The sequence below is a fragment of the Anabas testudineus genome, chromosome 16 (assembly GCF_900324465.2).
Source record: "Anabas testudineus chromosome 16, fAnaTes1.2, whole genome shotgun sequence".
Lineage (NCBI taxonomy): Eukaryota > Metazoa > Chordata > Actinopteri > Anabantiformes > Anabantidae > Anabas > Anabas testudineus.
The window spans coordinates 20,149,009-20,176,166 of record NC_046625.1 but is presented as its reverse complement, the minus strand read 5'-3'; the positions used below and the strand labels follow the sequence as shown (position 1 = coordinate 20,176,166).

The window sequence follows — 27,158 nt, the reverse complement described above, 5'->3', positions numbered from 1 at the left end:
TATTAAACTTTGGGCTAACTGAATCAAGAATGTACACAAAGTGATTCTACTGCAACAATAAACACAGGAGAGATCCTCACTGTGAAGGGAAGCCTTTTCTCACTTTGATATATGCTATATTGAAGGTACAATTTGCTTATTTGTTAACCCATCATCTGGAAGGGGAAATGCAAGTTGGCTTCCAAAACAGAATGGGGACCTTGGTATCTTTTCACTGCAACGTGACACTGCAGACCTATCAACCTTAATCTGCTAATTAACATCATTTTAACTTGTTCGTGATGAGTCCTTCTGTAGATGTGTGTAGGGTTAGAGTTATCAAGGCCTGAGTTCATGTCACACTGAAGCAGAAAACAACCAAAGTCCTTTATCCTAGAAAGATTCAAGGAGACACCCTCCTGCATTGCCGTGGTTAAGAGAGCCCAAAAAAAAAAAAGAAACTGCTGGATAAAGTAGAGTCCGTGACTGGACTGAGTAGAAGAAATCAGACAATGGAAGAGTGTCTCTTAAAATATGTTCAGATTAGCTGAGCATGCACTGCCTAGGAATAATGAAATGAATGGGTTATAATGAGCAATAACTGTAATTGTAAGAGTGATACGAGGAAATCAAATAGAAGAAAATGACAATGCACTGCACTGAGAGGGAAACTTGAAGCTGCCATTTCCCCGGGGAATGCATTTTCCAAGGTATGGGAACAGAAAAAGGCCAGTCAACAGCAAAGACCAAATAGAGATTGTGCCCTTTAGACAGGGCCCATTACCTGGACCCTAGGGGCAAAAGGCGTTGTTCTTCTACTAAGGCTTTGGCTCTGCATAAGCAAAATTAAACAGCAAAAAAAGAAAAGAAAATGCAATAAAACCAGAACCCCAGAAAACAATAAAAACTCACAAAACGCTCCAAATAGAACAACAGATGGTAGGTTCAGATGGGAGATTCAAGTCAGTGATTGAACTCTTACTTTCCTTCCTCACCTGTCACTTCCATCTTTGCTTCTCTGCTTCTTTGTGCTTTATCAAAGATTAGTCGTCCCTGAGCGTCTCTGCTCTGTTCTGCAGAGGCCCTTTCAGCAAATTCTCAATGGCTCACATTTCTATTCTCCCTTCCTTCTCTGGACCTTTTCTCCTCTGCTTTAGAGCTTGCGTCACTCTGACGTTAACCCCAGTTGTTATCCCTTAATACAATTTAAAGACTGCTCCAAAAATATCATACGGACAGTCCTTTCCTGTGTAAATTACTCATCAGTGATTAGCTGTTTCTGTGCTTCAAGGGCAGCTCTCTCATGGAAATAGTGACTACAGGAGGTATCTGAGCAAGCAAAGCATTCACAGATTGCAGGGAGCACATGTTATGCATGTTAATGTCATTCAAGTTCATCTTTTGAACACTCTGTGAATATTGACATTCAATCACTGGGACAGTGAAACAACCTTTTTTCTTGTAAATATCGATGCTGTAAGGAAAACATGTCCTGGAGCTGTTACCCAGATGCACAGCGATTTCCCTTGGTGATCCTAAATTTGAGAGTTGATGTAGCTCTTCTTTAATGCAGCCCTTTACTCATTTACCCCAGGAGAGTTTTTATACTAGATGGACAACACATACAGTAACCTGATCTACAATCCTGTGATAGGTTGGTTAAGAGCCAACTGAACAGACCGAGTGAGAATAGCAGGGCCTGGTAGGCCTAACAAAGGATTAAACTAGGTTGTTAATCATATTTTGAGTCACACAATGAATGCATACTGTGGAGATGATGCTCACTAACCCTTGTCATTCGTGTTATTGTAACAGTGGTCAAAGCTATGTAACAATCCTCCAGAGGATTTCACATGTCGTCTTTATATCAGGCTAACGTTACTTACTGAGAGCTGTCCTGACAAGTACTGGGGGGCGTCTCTCAGCATGCTGGGACTCATGGGGGATGTAACGGAGATGGATGGTCGATCCATTTTCTGAGACTCAAACGAACTTGAACCTGAAATGGTGAAAAAATAAAACAGTGAGATTATTTAATAGTGATGCTGCTTTTATGATTGTACTTTTAGAAAAATGAAGACATAAGATGAGAGAGGGGGATGGTAGCAGGAAAGACAAAGACAAGAAGAGAGACACAAAGAGGGAAAGAGTGCATGCCATGAGAAGACAGAGATACAGAGTGACAAGTCTCCAAGACATTTCCTCTACTTGATGTTTCTGGGCTGAATAATAGGATAAAAACAGGTATGGAAATTGGTGAAGAATCCAAACAAAAAGACTCACTTGATTCCAGTTGTGCATGTGTGCTGTCTGGTATCCTTGGAATATCTCTAAAAAGCCAAAAAGAATGTGTGCGTGTGAGACAGTAGAGCAGGAAGGGATGGAGAGGATCAATTTTAGCTAATGCTGAATGCACTGTGCTTTAACAACAGTAAGCAACGCATTAGTCTTCATTCGCCCGGCAGGTTCCACAGTAGTGCAAAGCAGATGAGATATAAGAACTGACAATGCAAATGTGCCGCTGGTTTCCATGGAAAAGAGAGTACAAGCCAGGTGACAGGCTTTCACTTTGCTGGGAGGCGCTGTTCAGTCCCATATAAGGGGCCGAGCCGACAGAGCCGGAGGGAGGGAGGAACAGATGTTGAATAAACAAGTCGGCACCACTCTTTCACAGGCACACTGTGCGAGAACACAAGCTGTATTCCCTCTTGGATTTTTTCTCTTTACGTCTCTGTATAATACAGATTTACAGTAAGTGCAATTCAAAGTGATTCTGGTTCTGTAGGCAGTGGTGTGGTGTACTCCGATTGCTTCAAGAGAAGAGTATGAATAGAAGTGACGAAGGCACGGCACCTGATGTAGTCACGGTCCGGTGCTTGCTCTAATTAGTTTTAGTATGGGATATGCATTTTTGACCATGCTTATCTTGTGCAAAGCAGCATATTGGTAGAAACTGTTATAAAATTCCTAAAAAGACACTCTCCTGAACAACAGCTGCATTAATGTTAAGATGCTCTTTCAAACAACATGTTTAAACCTGAAGGTGTTGCCTATGACACACTTAGATTTAGCGGCAGAGGAGTGACATTTAATTTAATTTATAAATTCATCCTCTCAAGCTGATAATTCCTTTTTCCGGGTCATAAGGGCCTGGAACCTGTCCCAGCACGCACTCAGTAAGAGGCAAATCTACACTCTGGACCGTGCCTAGTCTTGGCATTACTCGGAACTGATTAAAATGTTTCAAACCACGATTTAACAGAAGCAAGAAACTACACTGCTTCAGAATGTCGAATGCATTATTAAAGGAATAACATGCACAGTGCGCGTGTGTCACCCATTGCGAGCTCTCACCCTATAGGTCGTGAGACCACCAGCTCCACCTGTGGCTCTGGCTTGGATTCTAGTATGATATTGTAAACTTCTTTAAATGTGGCTCCTTGTAAAAGCTTCCCATTCCACTCCAGCACCTGGTCACCTGTAAATACACCACAGACATTCAACGACACATTGAATATTTTAATAAGTCGTGCTAAAGCTGTCTATGTTGTGCTACACCGTACAAATTCAACTCGTTTGGTTTTCCTGTTGACTTAATGTCTTTCTATTTTGTTTAAATACCTGGTCTGAGGTGTCCAACAGTATCTGCCAGACTTCCTTTCCTCACTTTGGTGATGAAAGCACAAAGTCTACCAGATTCTGTCATCTTGCCCCCCACCACCTGTAGAAACAAAGAGTGACTGGATTAGCAGAGTAAAGCATGTGTTATGTTAAGATAACTGCTGCAGATAACTGCTAACATGGCACATGTTAATGCTTTACAACAAAACCTATAACACTGTAGCTTTCTTTGATCCATGCTGTTAATGACATGGCTTGGCTCATGTCTGCAACGTATGAATCTGTAACAAAAGCATTTAAGGAGACGTTTAATGGTAAAAGTCTAGCTCTTCTTTTCTTCCCTGTAGACACACTGTGGTGCTGCTCTGTGGTTCCCAGTGGAGGGCCCTGGGCTACAGATGTACTGTATAGGCCTGAGCTGCTGTACTCCACTCTGCTCAGCTTACATGGGCATCATACAAATAAAAATCCCCTTTAATGGCAGCTGAATGCCAACATACAAAGGAGCTTAGAGAAGTCTGCTAAATGAAATGGCTTTATGTAACAGGCAGGACCCAGAGAGGGAGCAATGCAAAAGAAAAAGAGAGAGATGGACAGTGAGGGCGAGGCTGGCAGCCTGAGTGATGGACTGACTGGCTGTATTGCAGAGTTGGCTGGCTGTTGCTGAGCTGACAGAAACACACAGAGGCACCGAGCAGACGCAAACATGCCATTTCAGGAGGTTCATTCAATCAGTAATGATTTTTCCCCATCTTGCTGCTGTGTGTTTTCGCTTCTCGTTGCCCACCATACTGCTCAGCTTTTTGTTTCTTTTTATCACTGTACACCACCTACGGATTTATGCAGCAGTTAAAGGTGAGCAGCATGGCAATCAATAGAAAAAAATATGTATATCTATGGCAATGTTGTAAGTGCAATGGAACACAAAATGTCTGAAAAGCTATCATCATGGGAAGCAAGAAAATGACTAGTCTAAGTAAAGAAAAATACCACCCATTAATATTGATCAGGAGTATAATCAAGTCTCTATACTCTCTAATACTGAGTAGCATCATAATGCAATTGATAATTGTAGGCCATGGAAATCAGTAAGCCACATACAGTACAAAACAATAAATAGTGTAATACATGCAACATGTGCATATTTAGTAGAATGATGGTCTAGCACAAAATATCATATCATATCAGCAGACACACAAAGACAGATTACAAAACAAAAGCTCACCTTCAGACCAAGCAGAGCTCCTGAGTCTCGCGGCACACTTCCATCTTTCATGCGCTTGTTGAGCAAAATACGCCCTATTAAGCGATCTCCATCTTTGGACGGCTGCCACGTCACCGGGTGCTACAAGGTCAGAGCAACAACACACCTTTTGTTTAACAACTCATCCACTTGAATTTGATCACTTCAGACCAAAGTAGACAATTGTTCAAAGTGAAATGGGGCATAGGGGTAAAAATAATTCACACGAGGAAGAAAGTTCACACAAACTCTGTTGATGCATCGATAATTTGTTTTAGGCAACAAAATTCTAGATAATAGATAGATGGAATATTCTGTTCCTTAAAGTAAAGTATTGGTAAAAAATTAGCTGCTTTTACACCAAAATATAAATAAACAACATAACTAAAACAACTTCACAAAAGTGTTACACGAAATTTCCAGAGCTTGTGTGAACCTGCTGGTGTGAGGTTGGAGTGAGCTTCATGCGGTGCCACATGCAGAGGAAAACCCCAACACTCCTCCTCAAACCAGCCTTTCAAACTGGAGCAGAAGGGCTGGGCTCTCAGTCAGGTGCTTCACTACACATGTACAACCACCATCAAGTGGGGTAGTGAGGGGAAAACAGACAACAAAATAAGGAGTGGAAAGGTCATCTATGATTTAAGAACAAACGTTGTAGACCATGAGGTGTAAGTGTAAAGATCAAAAAGGATGAAAACTGGACAGCACAGGATAAAGCCATGAGACACAGACAGAGTGAAATCACAGATGTGGCAGTGGAAGGGAAAAAAGAAAAACAAATGTTTTAAAACTTTTTGTGCAAAACAATTCCAATTATCCCTGTTTGTGTGCGTACAATCATTCGAGTTTGGCTACAGAGGTGGAAAGTTGGGCAGGCAGCGGGTTCTGTCTGGACTGGGTGCTGTGGGGTAGGGCAGCAGAGTGAGAGGGACGGGCCTGAATAAAGGTGTTCCTACTACACTAAAGAGGACTACTGCAGAGCAAGGACACAACATCAAGATTCAAGAGAGATTCAACATACGGAGGAGAACGAGCATGCAACTAGGAAAGACCCACATTCCTATGTGCCATGACAAACAGATAGAGGTAGTGTGTCAGTGCTCTTTTAAAATGTGTAGTTTCTGTTTGGGGATCAAAACAGCAAGTACAAGTAGCAAGCAAAGAGGGTGCCCCCAAAAGACTGAGCGACTGATTCAGCAACACCGAGCAAGGTGGAGACAAAAGTAACCGAAAAACAAAAAGGAACGAAATCGTAAGAGAAATCAATTGATACAGTGTCAAATAAAATCCAAAAGAACAAACATCTAACCTATTTACACTTAGTGACAGAGAGCAAACAAAGACTGGATGGGTAGGTCATAAATAATAATAACAAAATGCAGGCTAGATTGTCTCAGTACCTTCTCACTATGGCTATGCTCCTCGTTTAGGGTAGTGCTACTGCACGTATCAACTCCCGAGTCTTTAACCTGTGGTTCACACCATGCCAAGTCCTCTTCAAAAGAGTGTCCCCCAAAGCGCACCATTTTCTTTTGCCTCTCAGATAAGGTGTGTGTCGGCTCGGACATAAATGCCTGCTCAATAGTTTTTCTTTTTCCCCTTTGACTTTCCCCTACAGGTGTGGGATAAAAACAGAAAGAAAAACAGAAAAACAACATGCAAAGGTGTAAATAAAACGAAGGAACATGAAATGACAAAAGACTCTGGGGGAAAGGGGTATGGGGGGAGGAAAGAGACAGAAAGAGGGAGAGAGAGATGGGGATTATAGGGCGGGATGGGGGTAGGGAGGGGTCAAGGCAGGGCTCCACATGTCTCACCAAAGACATTGGAGAGGCCTCGCTGCTATGCCAAGACGCATGGTCCCACCAGTGGCCATCCAAATCTCCTGTAAGGTGCGGGGGAAAGGGTTCACATACAAGAGAGGACAGCAAGAGGGACCAGTGAGGACACCACAAACCACAGCGTACGGACATTAACAGACACACACAGAAAATACACATACAGAGCTAAACGAGACATCCAAACATGTACGCACACACGCTCACACATACTGCTCGAAGTTAAAAGGCGGTTCCTGTGAGCAAATCTACAATCCCTGTGAAGAAAGAAAAAAGCAGCTCACAGAATACGTACAGCAGGATGAATACTCATCTTACTACCTCAACAATGATTAGTAAGGCAAGGACACAAGTCTCTCCACTGTCAGCCATACAGTTCTCAGGTTTAACATGATCACATCAATCAATTTATCCTCCTACTGTCCTTAAATAAATCCCAGCATTTATTAAGGCCTGGGAGGAAAACAGCCAGTAAGGTCCATCGCAGGTCTAACAAGACAATTCAGAGCTTCAAACTGAAAAGTCTGAACTGTGTTCCAGCAGCACACCAAAGGAAAACACTTGTAAAGGTACATACAACATGTAAACTGAGGTGAGAGAAGACATCAAATTCTTGTTATTATGTCCATATTATAAGCATTAAAGTCCAAACTAAAATTGACTCATCACTGTTGCATTCATTCCTTTTAGGAAATGAATTGTTCTTCAGGATTCAACATTTTACTCCAGTAATGTAGTTCTAAATAAATTTGGTGGAGGTCCTTGTTCTATGTGGATTAACAGGTTTGCAGGATAACCTTGTTGATTTGTGTATGAAGAACAGGGCACAGGTGCATCAAGATCTGGTAGATCTGATACACAGCAGGTAACAATGACAGTGATTCTATTACGAGACCAAAATACAGTTTTTTATTTTCTGTGTTTTTCCATATTTTGGCTTAAATGTGCAGGTTGTACACAATAACAGGGGAGTATATGGTTTTAAAAATGGTTGATATTTCTTCTATTATATACCAAAACACCCCTCTTTTTTTTGTTAGTTTAATCAACAATGCAAGTTTTCCTTAAAGTTAGCATCCTGCTATCTTATCCTGCAGTAGTTGCATCGGTAGGGGGGAGCAGAGCCGATCTCTAATGTGTTTAAGTGGGGATTCAGATTGCAGTGCCACACAGCCTTAACTGACCTCAATCTAAAGTGCACCATGGAGAGCTTTTAAAGATGAGGCTCTGATTACAACTTCTGCAGCAGCATCAGTGGAGACAGAGCCTTGAGAAACATGGGTTGGGCAAGTGGCTTTAATGGTAACACAGGATGGAGTTTTCTAGGACTTTATTTTCTCATTCATGGTGTGATACGTCTGTATGGAAGGACACCTTTCCATTCCGTGCCCTGTTTTCCCATGCTGGTTCACAGAGCAGACAGGGGGAGTGCAAGAGGCTTAAAAAGTCAAGCTAATTAAAGAAAAATATTCAATCTAAGGGTAGTGGTAAGATTTCAAATGGAGAGTAGTACATGAGATAAGTGGGCTGAAGGTCTATAAAAAACAAAACAAAAACAAAAACACTATTTGTCACATATACTGTCTGACTCCTGAGGGACGAGTGGTTTGTCTGAGGTAGTATGCTGTTGCTACAATACACTGCATTATGTACAAGCAATGGGAATTTAAATGTTACTTGCTATCACTGGCAAATCGTTTTATATTTCAATCAAGTAATGATCCTCATGTGAATGTTAAAACATGTAAAGAATGAGGCAGGGACATTTAAACAATACAGAAGGCCTGTTCGGTGCTGACAGGCATTCAGCAGACACTGGTCCTCCACTTGTGCTGTTGATATTTTTGGAGCCTGCATGAACGTATGTAGCTGCAGTGAACGTTAGGGCCGCAGGAACAGGCAAGGTAATGTGAAAACACTGGATTTGTGCAGCCCCCGGGCCATACACATCACATTTCCCACACCTCACTTACCCTACATAGAGCTGTAGAACCTAATGGATCTACAGCATACAGGACAGGCTCCCTTCAAAAGCATTATCTAGCTAAGGATTCAATCTCGGGGAAATCAGGGAAGTCTCATGGAAAAGCATAGAAACAGGCTGCGTATGCATCTGGATGTAGAGGAGCAGTCCACGGGGGGCTGGTGTTTCCTCATCCATGATGTAAAGAGAAAGAGATGTTCAGAATAGAAAAAAAGAAGCTGCATTAAAAACGAATGCTGTGCAGTACCATAATAACACAAATACCTATTAGCTACATCTTGATTAAATATGATAATACACACACTAACATACTATTTGAAAGAATAAGACAAGTGTATTACAACCTGAGCCTTTCATGTGTTGTTCACTTCTTTGTTAGATTTTTCTTCTGCTACTGATTTTGATAACTGTGTATTCACCAAAGTAACTGCGATTCTTTGTTAACTTAATTGCAGGAAAAAGAAAATGAAGTCAGAACATCCCAGATGTCAAAAACTAATCTCTCAACCTGCCGGCCAGTCCATTAACAGGACGTGTCAGGGATCTTAGCACCACCACTGATGACCAGTTTGAGCCACAGTTTGGCTACAATGGGATTTGCTTGCTCTGTCTGATGTCTTAAAGCAATAGTGTTATGGTCCTATAGCTCTTCAATTAATTAGGTAAGCACAGTGTGATAGTTATATTTAATGACGGCCTAACCTATGTAAATAAAACTGTAACTGAAAAAGTTGTAACAAACTCTTGTGTAAAGTTGGAATATTTGACAGCATCATATTGTGTATTCTTTGTTTTTACAACACACATTAATATACATCAAAATCTTGCACTTCTTTGAAGGGGACGCTGAAATGGTTCTCCTTCATCACATTCGCCCTTTGTTATTGTTTATTTTAGAAAAGTCCTTATTAATATTAATATCCATGTCCACACTTGTCATAGCAAAGTGCTTTATGAAGACTTTTCCATGCTTACAATTTTCTTCATCTTCTGAAACTTACAAGGTCAACCTGAGCCAAACAAACAAAGTTTCCTCCTCTCCTGTCTGCCTCTGCTATCACTATCCATCCATCAGTCTAGGAGAGTGCTAAAACTACTTACTGTACACAGTTATGCACTGTGATAAAACATTATGGATGTCCCCAGGCAGGCTTTGCCCTCTGCAGCCCTCTAACCAACAGCTGACAACAGTGATTACCCTCTTTACCTCCCAGCTGCTTTTCTGTCCACGGCACAAACACCAGAGCCCAGATCAGCATAGCAGACACTCACCATTGAACAAGTGACTTGCCTAATGTGGCCATGATAGTCAAGACAGTTTAAAGCCTGCATCTGCAACCACAGAAAGAAAGCTAGATATAATATAAGCTTTACATATATTTTTACAGCTACAGACTGAAATTAGATGCTGCATCATTTATCTCAAAGTTACATCAGTCGTGGTTTCTTCACCACCTGGGGCTGCCTCCTCCCCTGCCCACCCTCAAAGTCTGTCAAGGAGAATTTGATTGAGAGCCAGCATGGAGACATATATAGCCTTTCCCCCTTCTCTGCCCAAAGCTTTATTAACAGTGGCAGGCCACAACTGGGCACCAATCCCCAGCAAGAAACTGGGTGTTTTTTCAGGAAGCAGGAAACTCATCATGGCCATAAATTTTGAGCATCAGCAGTCTGAGCCCAGCCCTGCTGTTTCGCCCTGGCTCTCAGGCCCCACAAAGTGCTGATTCAGGGCAAAGGCGGAGCACAGGCAGTGGCGGAGTTCACCAGCAGCAGCCTCTCCATCACTTTGACAGCTCAATAAAAACCAGTGTAAACTATTAATTGGATCATTAATTATTGATGCTATTTTTACTACAATTCAAGGGGTGAGAACAGAAAAGAGGCAGAGGTGAAACAGTGTGTATGTTTAAACATAATCGCCATGCTAGGAATGGGATATAGTGTCAGACCTCTGGTGGAGGCAGATCTTCAAAAGTGAACTTATACAAGCTGAAACACAGCAGCAATACCACTCCCACAGGTAGAAAACGTCAAATTAAAAGTACCTTTAAGACTACAACCCCAACTGAATTAATCATGTGAAATAAGGGATCCCAGGAGCCATAAATGAGTATATAAGACAGGCTGTCACTACACACTGTCCACCTTTCTGCTGTAGTTAGCCAGCCTCTCCTTTTCTGTCTGTTCGGCACTATTATGAGACTGCATGTCAGTGGAATCAATACAGAGGAAAACATAGGGAGAGGCCATTACGATAAATCAGTCTCCAGTGTGCGCAGGCACGAGCCAGGCCCATTACAGCTGACACGCCCTCTCTCCTCCAGTCTCCTCCTTCCATTGGTCTGCCCTCTTTGTTATGCTATCAAGCTTTCCTCCTCCCTCAGCAGCCACCTCAGGGTGTCGGAGATCCGAGAGCTCGACATGCGCTCTGCTTAGCCTGCTGTTACACACCAATCTCCTGGCCCAGTCAAGCTGAGTTCATAAACCCCAAGATGGACCACATATGGCCAAAAGGTGCTTTCTGCCCTCGTTTTCATCTCTCTCCCACCATAGACTCACATTACAACTCATGTTCTTGGCTTAGGTGCCCTCACTGCTTTGAATGAATGCCATTTCTAGTGAAGTGATATTTGTTTAATATGTATTGTAAAAAACTGACTTAGTTAAAGTACATCTGTCTGTACTGTGTCTGATTATTATTATTGGTTATATTAATAGATTCTACAGTGTTACGTAGTCCAACTCTGAGATCCTCTGAGTTTGGATCCTCTCTCTGCTGTCTTTTCAATAATTGGGTCCACTTTTACAGAGTACAAATGAGGACATCTGGTTTAAAATAAATTGAAACTTAGCTCATCATACTAGCCTTAATTATGTCATAAATTAATGAAACCTCCAATTATATCTACAGTAACTAAAGAGCAAAGATAGTTCCACATAATCAGCTGTCCAATGATGTTCTATAGCTAGTATGGAAAGCTATCCTTATTCAGGTCAATAGTTGCACTCACATGTTTGTTTTGCCTCTTTCTCCTACACAGGCTGACCTGTGGAGGAGGCAGACAGACACAGACAGAACTAGCAGAAACTATGACCCTCAAAACCTGCTTTTCTCCCTATATTTGTTCCATGACTACCTGGAAACTCCCACATCAATAATGCAGCGCCTGTGCTGGGCTGTTTCCCTTAGCGAGGAGAACAGTTACATAACAGAGCAGACCAACTGAATTCCTCTGCTCTCTTCTAGGTGAAGCATTTCCAGTATGTGGCAGGAGCTTAGGTTTAGTGCTGGTGTCAAAAGCAAACTGTGCTACTGTACTTTCTTCCTTTCTATCTTTTATTTCTTCATTTTGTCAACCACTCCTCCTTTTTACTATGTGTTTGTTGACTATAATATTTGCAAGTTACTCTAAATAACACAATAGTTACAGGTGTGACAGTAAAAGCAATTTCCAGTTCCTCCTCTCTGTCTCCCCCTCTCTGTACTTTTCTGCAGGTATCCTCGGCCTTAGAGCTATGTATCTCCAGAATCCAGTTCATCTGCCCAATGTTCTTGCTCCTGTTTGTTGTTTTTTGTTGCCTGCTGTTCTTTTCTCTCTTCTCTTTCCACTCAGCCTAACCGGTCGAGCCAGATGGCCGCACACTATGAGTCTGGTTCTGCTGGAGGTTTCTTCCTCTAAAGGGAGTTTTTCCTCTCCACTGTTGCCTAAAGCTTGCTCAAATGGGATTGTTGGATTTTCTATGTAATGTATTTTATAATTATACTCTATAAGGTCTTAAACCTGTAATGTAAAGTGCCTTTAGATGACTTCTGTTGTGATTTGGCGCTATACTAATAAAATTGAATTGAACTGAATTCCACATTAGGCGAGGTTAATCCAACTCTTGAACATGTCTTTGAGCAGGTAGAACATTTGCCATGAGCAAGCTGATGCCAATTTGTGTGGTCCTGTAGTTAAACAGTGAGGGATGCCATACGAAGCCGAAGCCATAAACACTACCCACTTTAATTATGTAAATTGTACTAAGGTGGAAACACAGCTTATGGAAACAACAAACTTACAGTACCTAATGAAACTGATGAAGCTAATTTGAAAAATTATCAACAGAACATGCAATGAAAACTACAAAACCCCTACTGTTCCAGATATTGTTTTAACATCTACTGTCAACCACTTAACTGAACCATGGATAGGGGTGGTAACAAAACAGTAGGAGTCAGAGTATTCTGCTCTGTGCTAATAACATCCATTAATTTATATAAAGCCGTGATGACAAAATGCCTCAATAAAATATACTTAAATGATTATGAACTCATCTCGCCTTGTTTCACTGTACATCCACATCCCCTAGCCTCTCCCTGTATCCCTGTCTGTCGATTATGTAACACTGTCCATGAGAATTGACTCATCATGACAAACAGCTAAGGTAAAGCCCGGCAAAGTTTAAAATGAGACAACAGCAACCAGATAAGGCCTTGAAAACATTCATTTAAAATCACAGTCATACATCCATCCACACTGAAACATATTTGGCTTGTGAGGGCACAAGCCTCCTCCTGAAAGGCACTGGAGCTGGAAACTCACACATTAAGAACATAGAACACGACAGCATTTTGCACATACGTAAGGATCATTGTTTGCGGGGTTTGGAAAGTTTTACTGTAAATGTCAATTATGTAAAATAAGCAGATTAGTTTAGACCAATTTATCGCGCATATTCATTTAGAATGTTTTTAAATGATTTTCAGCTTCTCTTAAAAAATATATACTGTATTAAATTTGTTTTTTCCCGAAAATAATGAACCTTATACATACATACACACATACAAAGCACATTTATAGCCTGTAGACTGGGAAACCTGAAGGATATATGTGAGTCAAACAATAATTAAATGATAATTACATTAAATGACTTTCCTAACAATACTGTGTCAGTAATAATTGAAAATAATAACTTTACAATTGCATGAAAAAGCATATGAGCAGTTTACATTTGCTTAATCGAATATAAATGCTTAATAAAAATATCTATATAGGCTACAATCACAGTAGCAGAAAGACTGAGTGAGGCTGGTAGTGTGTGTAGCCCCTACCTTTCTCACTGACTGACTCACTCTCTATCTCCACATCCTCGCAGCTGGTGTACTCCGGAGTGGTAGCTAGCTCCTCCTCTGAGCTGCTCAGCGACACCTGACGCATTTTCCCTCCCTTTTTGGTTTTGTGGGGCTTAGGTGGTGGCGGGCGCACTGACTCAGACTGGTCAGAGCTAAGAGAGTCGTTCCTCAACATGCTCTCCATTTTCTCCCTCTTGGACTTGCGGACAGCTGAACTGGGGTCCAAGTGGTGTTGCTGCCTCCTCATAGGATCCCCACCCACACCTAGGTCTCCTCTCCTCAGGTCCCCAGATCGGTCACCGAGCACTGGACTGCGATGTGGCGTTGGGGGGCTGTGATTGGTGGTTCTGTGGCCTCCAAGGCCAGGACCTATGGGACCAGGGGAAGAGCGATCAACAGAAAAGGAGCGCTGTCCCACCATAGGCGGCCGGCGCTCGGTGAGATGCTGTCGGGACAACCGTATGGGCCCAGGGTCATCCTGCTCCGTGTAGGCCAGGGAGACATCACTGTGGCGGCGCTCATGCCTCAGGCGGCCCACCTCAGCATGCATCCTCATCTGCTCCTCATAGGGCTGCGGCTTAACTGGATAGCGTGCCAGGTTGGGATCGCTACGGTAGCGCGCCTGGAACTCTTCCTGGCGCTGGCGCTGGAGGTCATACTCACTAGGTGGTCCATCTAGCTCCTGGTCCAGTGGATATTCCTGGGAGTGCCAGCGTCCAGGGCCCCGCCTGTAGCCCATCCGTGCTGCATCCACATCTGGGTACATCTGTGAGCCCCGCGGAGCCCGCCGAGGGTCCCCATCCCCATAGTCAGACGGTGATCTGGGCATGCCGCCGTCCGTCGGGGCATACTGTGAGTGGTCGCCCCCCTCCCTTTGGTCGTATTTTTGGTTTGGATCCCTGGATGCAGATGGGCTTCGCTTCCTGTAGATCAAAGATAAAAGAGAAGAATTTAGTAGTTGGTCTTCTTATTGTTTGATATGCAGTATATATATATCATGCATGTCAAAAGTCCTGTGATTAAACTACAGAAGTTGTCAGTGCATGTTGATGCCGCCTATTAACTGTCCAGCATACAGAGCATCTGCTTGTCTGCAGGTGGATCAGTCAGTCAAGAGTTTGGAGGTGCTTCATCACACATTACTGTGCTTCTATGATGAAGCTGAAACCTTCAGTCTGTAGTCTATGGCTTTACTTTACTTTGCCCTGCATAGGCCTCATACCCTGTCAAAACCAGATGAAAGCCTGCTCTGTCTCTGTGACACACGCAGTGAAAGAGAGAGAGAAATAAGGATGCAGCAATGCTCCCCACTCCCGACTGTCACTGTAACAGACTCTATATTCTGTATAACATGGACGACTATTGCTCTACCTTTACCACATTTTGCTTGCAACCTGAATGTTAACTCTAGAAAATGCTTACCAACAAGGCTAAAGGCTAACAACATGTAATAAACCAGATAGGTTGGAAACACATACCATACACATACAATCATACAGTTAAAATATTGGTTGAATATTTGATTTAATTTTAAAATTCGCACACAGTCTAAACAGAGGCGATCAAAGATTGGATCCTTAAGCAATCTTTAATTTTAATTTTGGTAGCATCAAATAGGTATTATGAAATCACTGTCAGGATGTCACACAATTAAAACTACATAATCTGTCTGCATATGATCTGTGTGCATCTGCATGCACACTACACTGGACATTACTGGATCTAAACAGACAACAAATGTGTCTGCGTTCCTACTGAATATATGAATCTCAGAGGGAAGTAGCCATTTATTTATCTCACTCATTTATCTCTCTATGACTTAACTCAGATTTCATAAAACATTGTAATGTACACTTTTTACAGTGGACATCCTGTACAGCTTTTGTTCCACTATTGGTCTAAAATCATGAATCCAGGTCTGTATAAAAGAAATGAGACTGATGAGAAGTATTCCCAGCTACTCTTGTCACATGTCAAAGTTGCCCTCGCTGAGTCAGGTCAGCTGCATGGCAGCTCTGCCATCAATGTGTGTGAGTGTGTGTGTGCTTATGTGTGCAAATGAGTGAATAAGAAGCAGTGTAAAAGTGCTTTGAGTGCCAGTTAGGCAGAAAAGGCGCTATATAACTGCAGACCATTTACCATTTAAGTATGGTTACCGTCCAGAGCCCCACATTTCTAAAATTAGCTGTCAAACATTTTATCATCGTCCGATTGTCAAAACAGAAACCAGCCAGGAAGTGGGAGAACAGCCTGGAGGAGGCTAACTGTGCGTTAATGCAGTTATTCTTTTGTTCAGAGTCAATTATTCATGAACCACTTTTCTCCTACATTTCTTTCACTTTTCTTCCATAATAATAATGACATTTTGTATGTGGCAACTTTCCATTTAAGAGCTTCATAAATCACTGCTGCCAGCGTTGATCAGAGGCAATGGTAGCGACTCCTCAAATGTGATTGGCTGTCTCACTGAGCCAAAGAGGAGGCTTGATTCCTGCATCCTGGATCATGGGCCCCTCGAATTAGTCTAAGCACAATGAATGTGCAGAACATGATATATATCAGCAATGTGGTGAACACGCACCGGCTAAGATGCTGTTTGTTTGTGCTGAATGTCTATCAGCACTGAAAATCTCACTAAAGTGAAGTGGCAGCCCCAGAGTGGGACAGGATGATGTATGAACAATGAATATAGTTCATGAACTACTGTACAGTTAGAATGGGAGCTGTCACAGTGTGGCAGGCATCAAGCAATAGTGCAACACAAATGTATATTCCAGCACTAGTATATAAAAGCCACATTTACTTATAGTTGAAAGGGCACAATAACACAAATGTTTAAATCTTAAGATATGAAACAAAATACAGGATATTTAATGGTTTATTCAATTAGTCAGTGTTTGATGAAATCACTGTCTAATTCCCTGGAATACATTTTTTGTGGAGACTGAAACATAGCTGAAAGAAGTGTGAATATTGAACTCTGAGGTAATGGTTCTCCATCAACTGGAAATGACTAAATAGGCAACTGTTTGTTAACCTACTCACCATAACAACTTTACAATATCCTAACAATTTCTAATGCATCAAAGATGTGTATCCAGCTCATTTTGCTGGCCCTACATTACTGCAAAAAAAAATATTTAATTAAATTAATAGTAAAAAAATTATGAAAAAAACTTGCCAGTGCAAGAATGAATATCCACCACAGCACTGCTGCAGTACCAACAGAGATGGTAGTGGAAACACAACAAGGCACACGGATGTAATGAACACAAAGACAAAATGCGATCTGAAGTCTCAGTGCAGCCAGCTCCCGGCCCACATAAGTGACCTCTCCTTTCTGTTTGACATCAAACCAGCGTCCTATCACCCCGACATCCTAACACGGCATCACTAGTGGTACAGAAGCAGCTGGAGGAGAACATGAAGGCTGCATTATTTATGAGCTGCTCCTGGACAGTAACTGAGCAGAGCTTCATTCACAAATACCAAGTGAGAGCGGAGCAGCGGAAATCATACTGTGACAAAGGGACGGGGGGGTGGTGGTGGGTGGTGGGGGGGGGGGTGTCAGGAGCACGGGACACATCTCTGCCTGAGAAATGCTTCACTTCAGTCTCTGGGGATTCAGGCTAATGTCCCTTCAGGAAATTCTACACCCCGGACACACACGTAGAACGTGTACATAGCAACTCCAACAAACATGAACAAGCTGCCCTTAGATGAGGTCTAACGCATCTCAGCAGGAGTATCACGTTTCCCCGCTCCCGTTAGGTGTGTGTCCTTCCTGTCCAAACAGAGACATGTCTGTAGCAGCTAGCAAGCAGGCTAACAACGCACTGCATCAGCATCAGCATCTGCATCGTGATGCTAACAGCGTCAGCGCTAAAGCAGCCCTCAGTAAGTACAACAGAGCGGTGGCGCAGCACTAAATGTTGTGCTGTGCATTATTCCCTCACTGCTCCAGCTGCTGCTGCTGCTGCTGCTACTGTAAGAGCCTCTCTGCAGATACCTCCGAGCTCTCCACGGCTTTGGCATGATGCTGCTGCTGATCATAGTGTTTCCGGGATTCTGTTCTCAGTGGCACAGATAGAGAAAAAACGAGTGGAGGAAATACGGCACGGAAGGGGAAGAGGCTTGGACAACATCGACCATGTACTCGACGCGAATTAGAGCAGGCATGACAAAATAAAGCAGAGAACATGTCAGTGTGTCCTGCAGCTGAACTTGCAGCTGGTGTGCATGGTGAGTTCCGCCTCGCTCGTCCGGCTCGACCAGCAGCCAGTTAAACTCACTGGAAAGACGCGTTCACTGTCTGCACGGTGCACTGTGGGAATAGAAGTCACTATTCTGTACAGTCCTGCTGTGGGAATAACAGCAGCCCTCATTACTGCTGTTGTCCCTTTACAAGGACCTCATTCAGTTACAAACAAGGGCGATGATGACTTCTGGTAGGCTGACAGTGATGAGTGTACGACTGGCAGCAGGACTTTTTATATCTAACAAAAAGGAAGAAGATTCATGCGCCAGTGATTGTGATAGCAAGGATGTTCTTTTGGCTCTAATGGCTGTGATTTCTGATATCTGACTTGTTTGACATCCAATGAAAAGGAGGTTACAGGGAATGTCTGGTATCTGCTGTGTATTTGTTGCCTGGTCGGCCTAATACACCTCCAGTGCTCTAGAGGTAATTCCAATATTATAATCAGCATTTTAAAGTACACCGTCCCTATCAAAAGCAGCATAACGTATCAAATCCGTGGCTCACAAAAATCATGGGATTACACTATGGCCCAAAAGATTAAAAAGTGTGACCCTAAAAGATTAGAAGTGACCCAAAATGCTCGCCATGATAAAACCTTTATGTGATGTTGTTTTCCCCGACGCAACACAAAAACCAATTGGTGAAAATCTCTGATACTCTGTGGTGCAATGACAAGTGGGCCTGTCTGTAGTGAGGCTGTCCCGCTCTGCCTCATCAGATGTGCTCTGACCTACTGACGGGATCTGATCAGCTAGAGCCCAGTACTCTGGCTGTAAGTGGACTAGACTGTCAAAATGTGTCATTCTCTCAGCCCGTAAGTGTGTGTGTGTGTGTGTGTGTGTGTGTGTGTGTGTGTGTGTGTGTGTGTGTGTGCCCAGCGGTATGATGAAAGAGCCCAAGATCAAGCAGGAAGCCCCTGTGGTCACAAATCATTAACATTTGATGTGGGTTTATGATAATAAAACACACACACACACACACACACACACACACCCAAGGGTTATCACATATCCATTTGCACAGAGCATCTGAAACACAGACTGGTGATCAATTTCCTGTATGGTGTGAACACTGAGAGCAGCTTTTAAGTAGTGATAATGCACTTGAACAGTTCTATTAGAGTTGGAGCCTACGAATCACTCTAATTTCTCTGTAGCTGTGACAGTGCAGCATATTCAAACCAGTGCTTGACAACACGCAGCAGGAATACAAGTGACAGAAACATATATATACTGTATATTTCAAAGAATTCAAACTTAAAATGATGATTACTGTGCCTGATTATGTGATTCATTTTGCCCCCATCATTCAGTCTTCCCATTTCTCCTCTTGCCTTCCTCTTAAAGTTACTGTAATGATAAAAAGATGATTTCAAGCTAAATATACTTTTTTAAAAATAGCTTTTTTCTCAAAGACCACAGTTAGGCCATGTGGACCTTTTCGTTCCACACACCCACCCGAAGGGGTTACGCTGATGCTCCATTTAAAACCAAAGCAATGCCACAAGCACAAAGATCAATAATTGAAAGTCAATGAGGAAGCTTTCAGTGAGTGATGAACCCTTCACAGGGGCTGCTGGTTTCATGTGCTCAGCTGCATGTGTAGGCACCTTGATGTGTGCATTTGCTGACACAGACCCATTCACTCTCTTTTCAAAATACCCTGTGACTGTATTTTATAGTTCAAGCGTTCGTTCAAGCTCTAACCTCTTTCTGATGCATAAAAATACTATGATGAAGCTGCTGCTTTGTACTCTGCCATGACAATAATCCTGGAGTTTAAATACTGCACTGTTAACTGAAGATGAGCAAAATGGACTGCACTGCACAAATGCCCAACCTACTGTTCATGCTGCCTTTTATTCTGTGTAAAACATAAAAGTAGCTGTACCACTTCTACATAAGCAATTTGATAATGGTGTATTATCACAGATTCTACATCAGTCTAAATTAAAAAATGATAAAACAGCCTTACTCAAAGGAACTGTCATATCCTGGGATGTAGGTCGATTTAAATCTCTGCCAAGTTGGTCCACGCAAACACATGAGCTTCTGTACATAAACTGTCCACAAAAGCTGTCCAATTCGATGCAAACTCTCCTGCAGGTTCACTCTCTACAACCAGGCCCTTGTTGTTTTTCCAATGCTCTCACCTCCCGCACAAAAAAGAAATGTCCTTCTTTGATTTCTCCAGGGTTATGGATGATCTACACACAGCAGCAGCGCTCTTCAGATTGTGTGTGACTCCACCTCTGTCTGCTCTGCCTCTGCTGCTGCTGCTGCTGCTGTCGAAGAAACACGTTAAATAAGAAAGCCAAAAGCAATCAAGGTGAAAATGCAATGCTGCCCCGTGGGGGTTGTGCCACCTCTACTTTGCGGATAATGGAGAGAAGTCAAATGAGAACAAATGAGTGGTGCCGTGTTGCAGAGCCCTCCTCTTAGAGGGAATCTGGCCCACTAATGACAACAATACATCCTGAAACGGTCTCTATTGAAATAAAATGACTAGAAAGGAAGCAAGAACAGAGGAAAAACAAGCTGAATATCCACGTCTCAGAGAGACGGGAAGGAAAAATGCCTGTAACAGTCCATTTACAGAAGCAGTGTCACTCTCCCTTCCGAGACTGAGTCATCTGGCTGCTGTGTGGAACTAGGATGACTCTTGGAGTACAATAAACAGTCCAGTCAGGTTAGATTCCTGCGGCAAGCCAATAGTTTACAAAATGATATTGTAGCATCAGCATGACCGGCTTTGTTTCAGTTGGTGTACTGCACCCACTGAGCCCCACCACACAGCTGGATGTTGATGGATGGCACAGTTTATGACTGTGCTTGCAAAGGCTCCTGGGGGCCTGAAATCATGCCCACTTTTGGGTTTAACATTGTCATCATGTCATCGCTTCAACTGGCTGGACCTCAAGCCACGGCTCTGTCCTTTACCTCGGTCTCTGCCCACGAGAGGATTACATTCCTTGGTTTGTTCCTACTTCATCTGAATCTTAACGAGTGAAAACATTTGTAGGAGAGTGATCAGAAAAGCGATTCTGATTCTCTCCTCGTGTTTTTCGGCATTTACACAGCAGCTTTAGGTGCACTACCACCACCCTGTGGACTGAACTGGGGCCATCCTGATTTACATATAGGCTAAGAAACCCAGGATTAACTACAATTTCATTTGTAGTGTAAATGAAGCTGCGTAAAAAAACATACACATGCAGCCTGGTGACTGACTGCACTGTTTCATTCACAGTAACAGATGGCAGCCACTCCATGCTCTGCGGAAAGTTTCGCATGAAGCAAGTGGACAGACAGGCTTTACAGCCTCACATGTATCAGTTCAGCAGACAGTGAATGCAGACCTGTGAGTGTATTCACTAATTGGCTCCACACACACACAGAGTCCACTCTCCTGTCTGCAGACCCACTGGTGCCTTCTGTGTTCATGCTATGTTTATACTCTGTATGGTTAATACATCTTCCGCATTGCACTGCCTGTTAGGTCTCCTTTTTAAGAAGAGGCACCACTAGTGCTCTATGTAGGCCAAGTCCCAACAGAATATGCCATTAAGATTAGCTACAAGTCAGGACTGTTACGCTGCTGCATGCTTCATCCCTCCCTACAGAGAGAGGTTAGAGGAGCAGAGCATGTGCATTTTTTTTTTTATCATACTGTGAAGACAAATGAATGCCTAAACAATCCCCGGCTGGAATTTAATAAATAAAACGCATTTGTGGAGCGGAGAAACAGCCAGACAATTCACTAGGGCAAACATGGAACAGTAGAGGAGTTCTGGCTGTAATTATGCTTTAAGCCTTCAGCTTGAGTTGAAAAGAGGAACACTTTAATACACTGTACAGTTGAGGGACAGGTGGTGGCATCCTGTGGAGGGCCTGTACATAACCAACCACATAACCACAGCACCGGTGAGTAATTAACATTCTTACCATGCATCCATGCATTTGAACCTATGAGAAATTACACATGAATGCCACTCATCTGTGACCAGACCATGCTGCTACATCCCCACATGAAAGACACCGTCATCTGAGTCACCCCTTTCCAAAGAAACCACAAAACACTCGCTGTGACGACTGCCGGCCAACAAGTACTAGCTTTGGAAATGCTTTGAAAGAAAGAGATCTTCACTGTTATTTATTTATTTTAGTATTTCTTTCTTTTCATAGAAGACATTTTGGCAGGACACATTAGGAAAAGTGCAGCTCTAAATAATTAGGCTGTCATAGCTTACAATGACACTCAAATTGAGCAGAGCCATTATTAAAAAAACATCTTTGTGGACAGACAGCTGCATTTTAAGCATAGCTACTGTAGGTGCACAGCCTACTCGGAAACATGTTTCTTCGGAGTATGTGGACAAGAAGCCACAGTTCTTTGCACGTTTGCAGACAATTTGCATTAATTGTGCAGTTCTACATTTTATTTATTTATTTTATACAAAAGTACAACAAACTGCTCCGAAGTACTGTAGCACTCACTTATGGCACGGTGCAAAGGCAGACAGTAAAGGTAAGGTGAAATACAATGAGGAAACAAAAGCATGAAAGCATTAATAGTTTAGTTTTGGAATCAACATATCGATGAAGAGCCTGATGGTTTTAGTGTTGACTGCTCGGTGCTTGACAGTCATTGTTCATTTTCAAGGAACCCTCTGTACAGAGCACATATTGAGATTAGTTGCACTATTTATAAACCAGCAAATACTAGTGTAATCAGATACTTGCAAAAAAAAATGACTCATGAACCATGATCTCCCCATCCTGCTCTCTCTGACACAAAAGTAATTGCACACACACACACACACACACACACACACACACACACACACACACACACACACACACACACACACACACACACACACACACACATTTCTTCTTGGTTCTGCCAAGTGTGCATTTTTCATTCCAGAGAGCAAGTTACATTTGAAATCAAAGGCAATGACGCTGTGCGGCTGTGTGGCTACACAGAAAGTGAGGAGGTAATGAAAAAAGCTTAGGGACAGTCAGAGGATGCTTTAATAATCCGAGCTACCCAAAATAATATCTCTGGGGCAGGACAGGACCAGCAGTAGCTTAGGATGGTCTGGACATGCCATGGCAAAACAGCAGCTCAGCGACATGACACAGGAGAGAGCCAAGCCCTCCCTCTAGTAAATATATGAGGAGACAAAGGAGGGCATGGGGGTGCATGCACACTGGGACAGACAAGCTGTGCCAACAAGGTGAGTATAAGGAGAAGAAGGTCTATACAGGGGTGAGCAATGTTTCTTTGGTTATTGTCCAATCATGGCTGACAAATGGTGATGAGGTCCAGGCTAAATAGGACTTCATGATGGGTTCAAGGTTGGACTTTCATTTCCCCATGCAACACTTTCCCATGCTTGTCCCTGCCCCGAACGAACAAAGGGGGGAGAACATGAACCTGTCATCTAGTATTACCAAAACCAATCTAATGTTTCTACAATAAAAGTTTGCATACACTTATATACTTAAATACAGCCTAATCCTGTTCATGCTTACAGCTTCTTTCTAGACAAGACAACTATGTTTAACCCTAACCACAAAAAGCTGATGTCACATATAAATTTATAGTAAAAGTTAGCAGCCTGACCCTAACGGAGAACTGTGGTGTTTAAAGAGAGGCCACAATATTACCTAAATAAAAAAGGTTTATTCCTGGTGCACATCTCCAGACATCTCAGACTCAGCTCTAGATTGCCAGGCTTGGCTCAACAATCAGGATGTTAGCGTGTTAACTTTAGCATGTGAATGTAATTTGCTTTGCCATGCTTTTATACATTGAGCATATGCTTATAGTAGTTATTGGTGATTAACATTAAATAAATACCAAAGATAGAGCTCTTGGAAAAAAAAACATTTTTCTTTTAATGAGCTCTACAAAGTTAACAAACAGTTGAGCCAGAACTATAATACTGATTAATAATTACAGAAGAAAAAAGGCTTAACAACATTAAGGCTAATTCATCATGTTCTGTTGCAATCAAAGGGTGCAACCTAAGAAAAGAGTTGAAAAGTAGCTGGTGTGGGGTGAATTTCAGCAGCAGAGAGCTGGACATGAGCACTGGAGAGAAATCCAGCACCAGGTTATACATAAGATCTGTATATCCAGTAGTGCTGGATTGTACAAATCTTTAAATGTCAGGCATTTCTTTCTTACCTTACCCCATGTATCAAGAGATACATAAGGTAAGAGAGAGAGACATCAAAAATAATGCAGTCGTAACATGCTGAAGGGCTTTAAGAGTATTCATCCTCTGTTGAAACAATGAATTTCAGAAAAACATGATGGCTTCACTGACTGCTGCATTTCCATTGAAATGTGTATTTGTTCCACAGCAGTGGAAACACTGCATGTTGCTGCTGGCAGTCTAGCACAGGTCACGTTTACCACATGACCAGCAGCTATTTATTAAACACACGATTTATACATTCTTAATAATAATACAACATATTATTGTAGTACAAGCTTTGTGGTGTACTGGGGGACACCTTTCAAATTGGTTTCATTATTAAGAACCTTTACAAAAATCTTCTTATTTACAGATGGGATTAAATGTAATATTTAAATCTAATAAAAATATTTTAAATGTTTTTTTTTTTAAACTGGCCATCTAGTTGGATATACAGTAGTTTGTCACAAACAGTGGCCAATCCTGTTGTAGCACAGTGATAGATTTCTAATAATATTTCTATTAATTATTCTCATAATTTAATTATTGTTTCTTTGCCCAATGTTCACCTTAAGTTAAGTTAATCAAAAACAACACAATGAAAAAATCTAATCAAGCTAATAATGTAGGACATGGAATGTGCAATGTTCATCAACTGCCAGCTAGTTTCCTTTTCCTTTTTCCAAGTGAAACCCTGCCTCCAGCACGTTAAAGAATGCAAGCTCTGTGACAAGGTTTTAGCTTTTCCTCTTCATCTGATGAAAAAGCTGCTCTCCGTGTCTCTGTGTGTTCTGCAGAAAGACCTTTTCTCCTGCGCTCAGTGGCATTGACAAGCCAACGACTCAATCGATGAACCCACAGTCAGACCTTTGCAGAGCAAGCCCTTGACCGAAAGGGTGTGTGAGTAAATTCAAATTGCATAGGACAACACCTGTCAAACATGGCCTCAGTCAAGCTTTGGTCAGAGAAAACATTTAACAGCAGTTAACTTCAGTCATGTAAGGAGCTGATGATCCTAAACCTATGGTCTCATTTTCTAATTAGGTGATGCACTCATAGCCATACAGCCAGCATGGAGAGGACGGGGAAAGGTCTTCTAACAGGATCAAGAGAAACATATGAAGAGATGCAAGGAAGTCAGGCTAGTGAAAAGAGAAGAATCTTCAAAGTCAGCTTCTTTCCTCTTCCTAGCCACCCCTGGAGATCAGATCAGCTACTATCCTAAAACCTAATGAACTAGTAAACACTGGGAATTAAATGAATATTACATGGGGTTTCATTAATGCCAGCCAGCAGACTCCAAAAATAATGAAGGCAAGAAGCGGACGCAGGAGGAGGGAGTTATTGGAGTTTCTTTTTCTCTGTTTACTCAGCATCTGCCTGCCAGAGAAAGAGGCTTTTGATCACTCCTCGGCTGGGTTCTCCTGTTCGCTGCATGGCATGAGAAGCCCAGGGAGGCTGCAGAGCATTGCCAGGGCCGGCTCATTTGCAACACAGTTAATTGTACACGTGCCGGGAGACAGGGGGAAGCTGCGCACACTGTGCAATGTTTGCAAAATATGGAAATAATTAATCTCATTGAGCTTGTGAAATACCATCAGTGTTGCAAAAGAGGATTCGAGCACGGGCTGGGGATGAGACAGGGGATGATAGCAATGGGCTGGATAGACGCAGATGTTAAGATTAAGCTTTTTCATTATTGCTTTATCACAAGGCTTCTTCAAGTGTATTTTTGGTAATTGAATAAATTGGAGCATGAAATAGATTTAGATTTGGAGCACAGTAACACAGGATTATGTGTAAAGCAGTCTCTTTCCCATTCATGAAACAATGCATGCAGATATTATGCTATCAGATCAATTGTGCATCGGTCATAGTAATAAGATAATTTCTAAACAACTATAACAGATATGTCCAGTAAAATGTCTGTGCACAGACTCTGAAACTGAGAACTTAAATGTATTCCCTATAAGACATGACTTGTTGCAAACTCACTGAGTGACAGTCTGAATGTTTGTTTAGCCTGGTCATGTAGTCTCCAATGCACTGAAAAAAGGGGATTTATCTAAGAAAATCCTCCTGTTGACCTTTCAAAGATCCGACCTTTTAAGCTTCTTGAATCAATAAATCAAACGTAAAACAAGAATGATGATGCTGTGAGGTACCTTTAGAAGTAGATAGTCTGGCTTTCAATTAGCGACTCCACTGACCATCAAGGCCAAAAGAGGATTTGTGAAATGACATAGGTGCATACACTCCAACTAAGATCATACCAACGATAGGCTATAACTGCAAAGGTATTCAAATTAACCCCTCTACAAACTGTTAAATGATTACTGACATTGACAAATGGCATCACACATCCAGGCATATGGCTGAAAGCAAAGCACCATCCGTGCACCGTATACACTTTCTCTTCTCTCTCTTGGCTATTTAAAAAGAAGATGACATCAGACATCTGTTTGGGAGCAGAGAAAAAGAGGCATTTCAAGAGGACAAAAAGAACTCCTGGGGACTAGGCTTCAACCACATACACATACAAGTGCGGCCACATGCACTCTCACAAAAAATCACAAGGACACCCACCCTGAAGAGCTGAATTTTACATTTACACCACTCAGCAGACATCGGTGAGTGGAGAGACAAGGGGTTAAAGAACTGGGGTAGAGTTTTAAGTGGCCTCTAATGCCAGCGTAAAATGTGGTTTTACTGGGAGGGCACTATGCCTACTGGAACTCAACCATTAATGACATGTTAAGGTTGAGGGTCAGACACACACACACACACACACAGGCATACAGATGCATGCACACACATGCTTATTCAGCCTTTGAGGGAATCAGTCTCGCTCCGTGAGCATGAAAAGAGCCCAGATGTCAGTGCTCTGCACAGGCCGGCATTT

The 27,158-nt window shown here is 42.3% G+C and overlaps 1 protein-coding gene across 5 annotated transcripts in view; it reads right to left on the bottom strand.

Moving 5' to 3' along the window:
* Positions 1 to 27,158, bottom strand: part of rims2a (regulating synaptic membrane exocytosis 2a) — a 114,254-nt gene that overhangs the window by 46,767 nt on the left and 40,329 nt on the right. For 2 of the 5 annotated variants that reach the window (XM_026372474.1, XM_026372476.1), the window contains 8 exons: positions 13,764 to 14,707; positions 6,664 to 6,731; positions 4,826 to 4,945; positions 3,601 to 3,700; positions 3,334 to 3,457; positions 2,263 to 2,309; positions 1,866 to 1,978; positions 764 to 811 (listed from right to left, as the gene is read on the bottom strand). In XM_026372474.1, the coding sequence (XP_026228259.1) occupies positions 764 to 811; positions 1,866 to 1,978; positions 2,263 to 2,309; positions 3,334 to 3,457; positions 3,601 to 3,700; positions 4,826 to 4,945; positions 6,664 to 6,731; positions 13,764 to 14,707 (1,564 nt within the window). Of the gene's footprint in view, positions 1 to 763; positions 812 to 1,865; positions 1,979 to 2,262; positions 2,310 to 3,333; positions 3,458 to 3,600; positions 3,701 to 4,825; positions 4,946 to 6,246; positions 6,459 to 6,663; positions 6,732 to 13,763; positions 14,708 to 27,158 lie in introns of all 5 variants that reach the window. The other 3 variants (XM_026372475.1, XM_026372477.1, XM_026372473.1) reach the window with 2 other exon arrangements.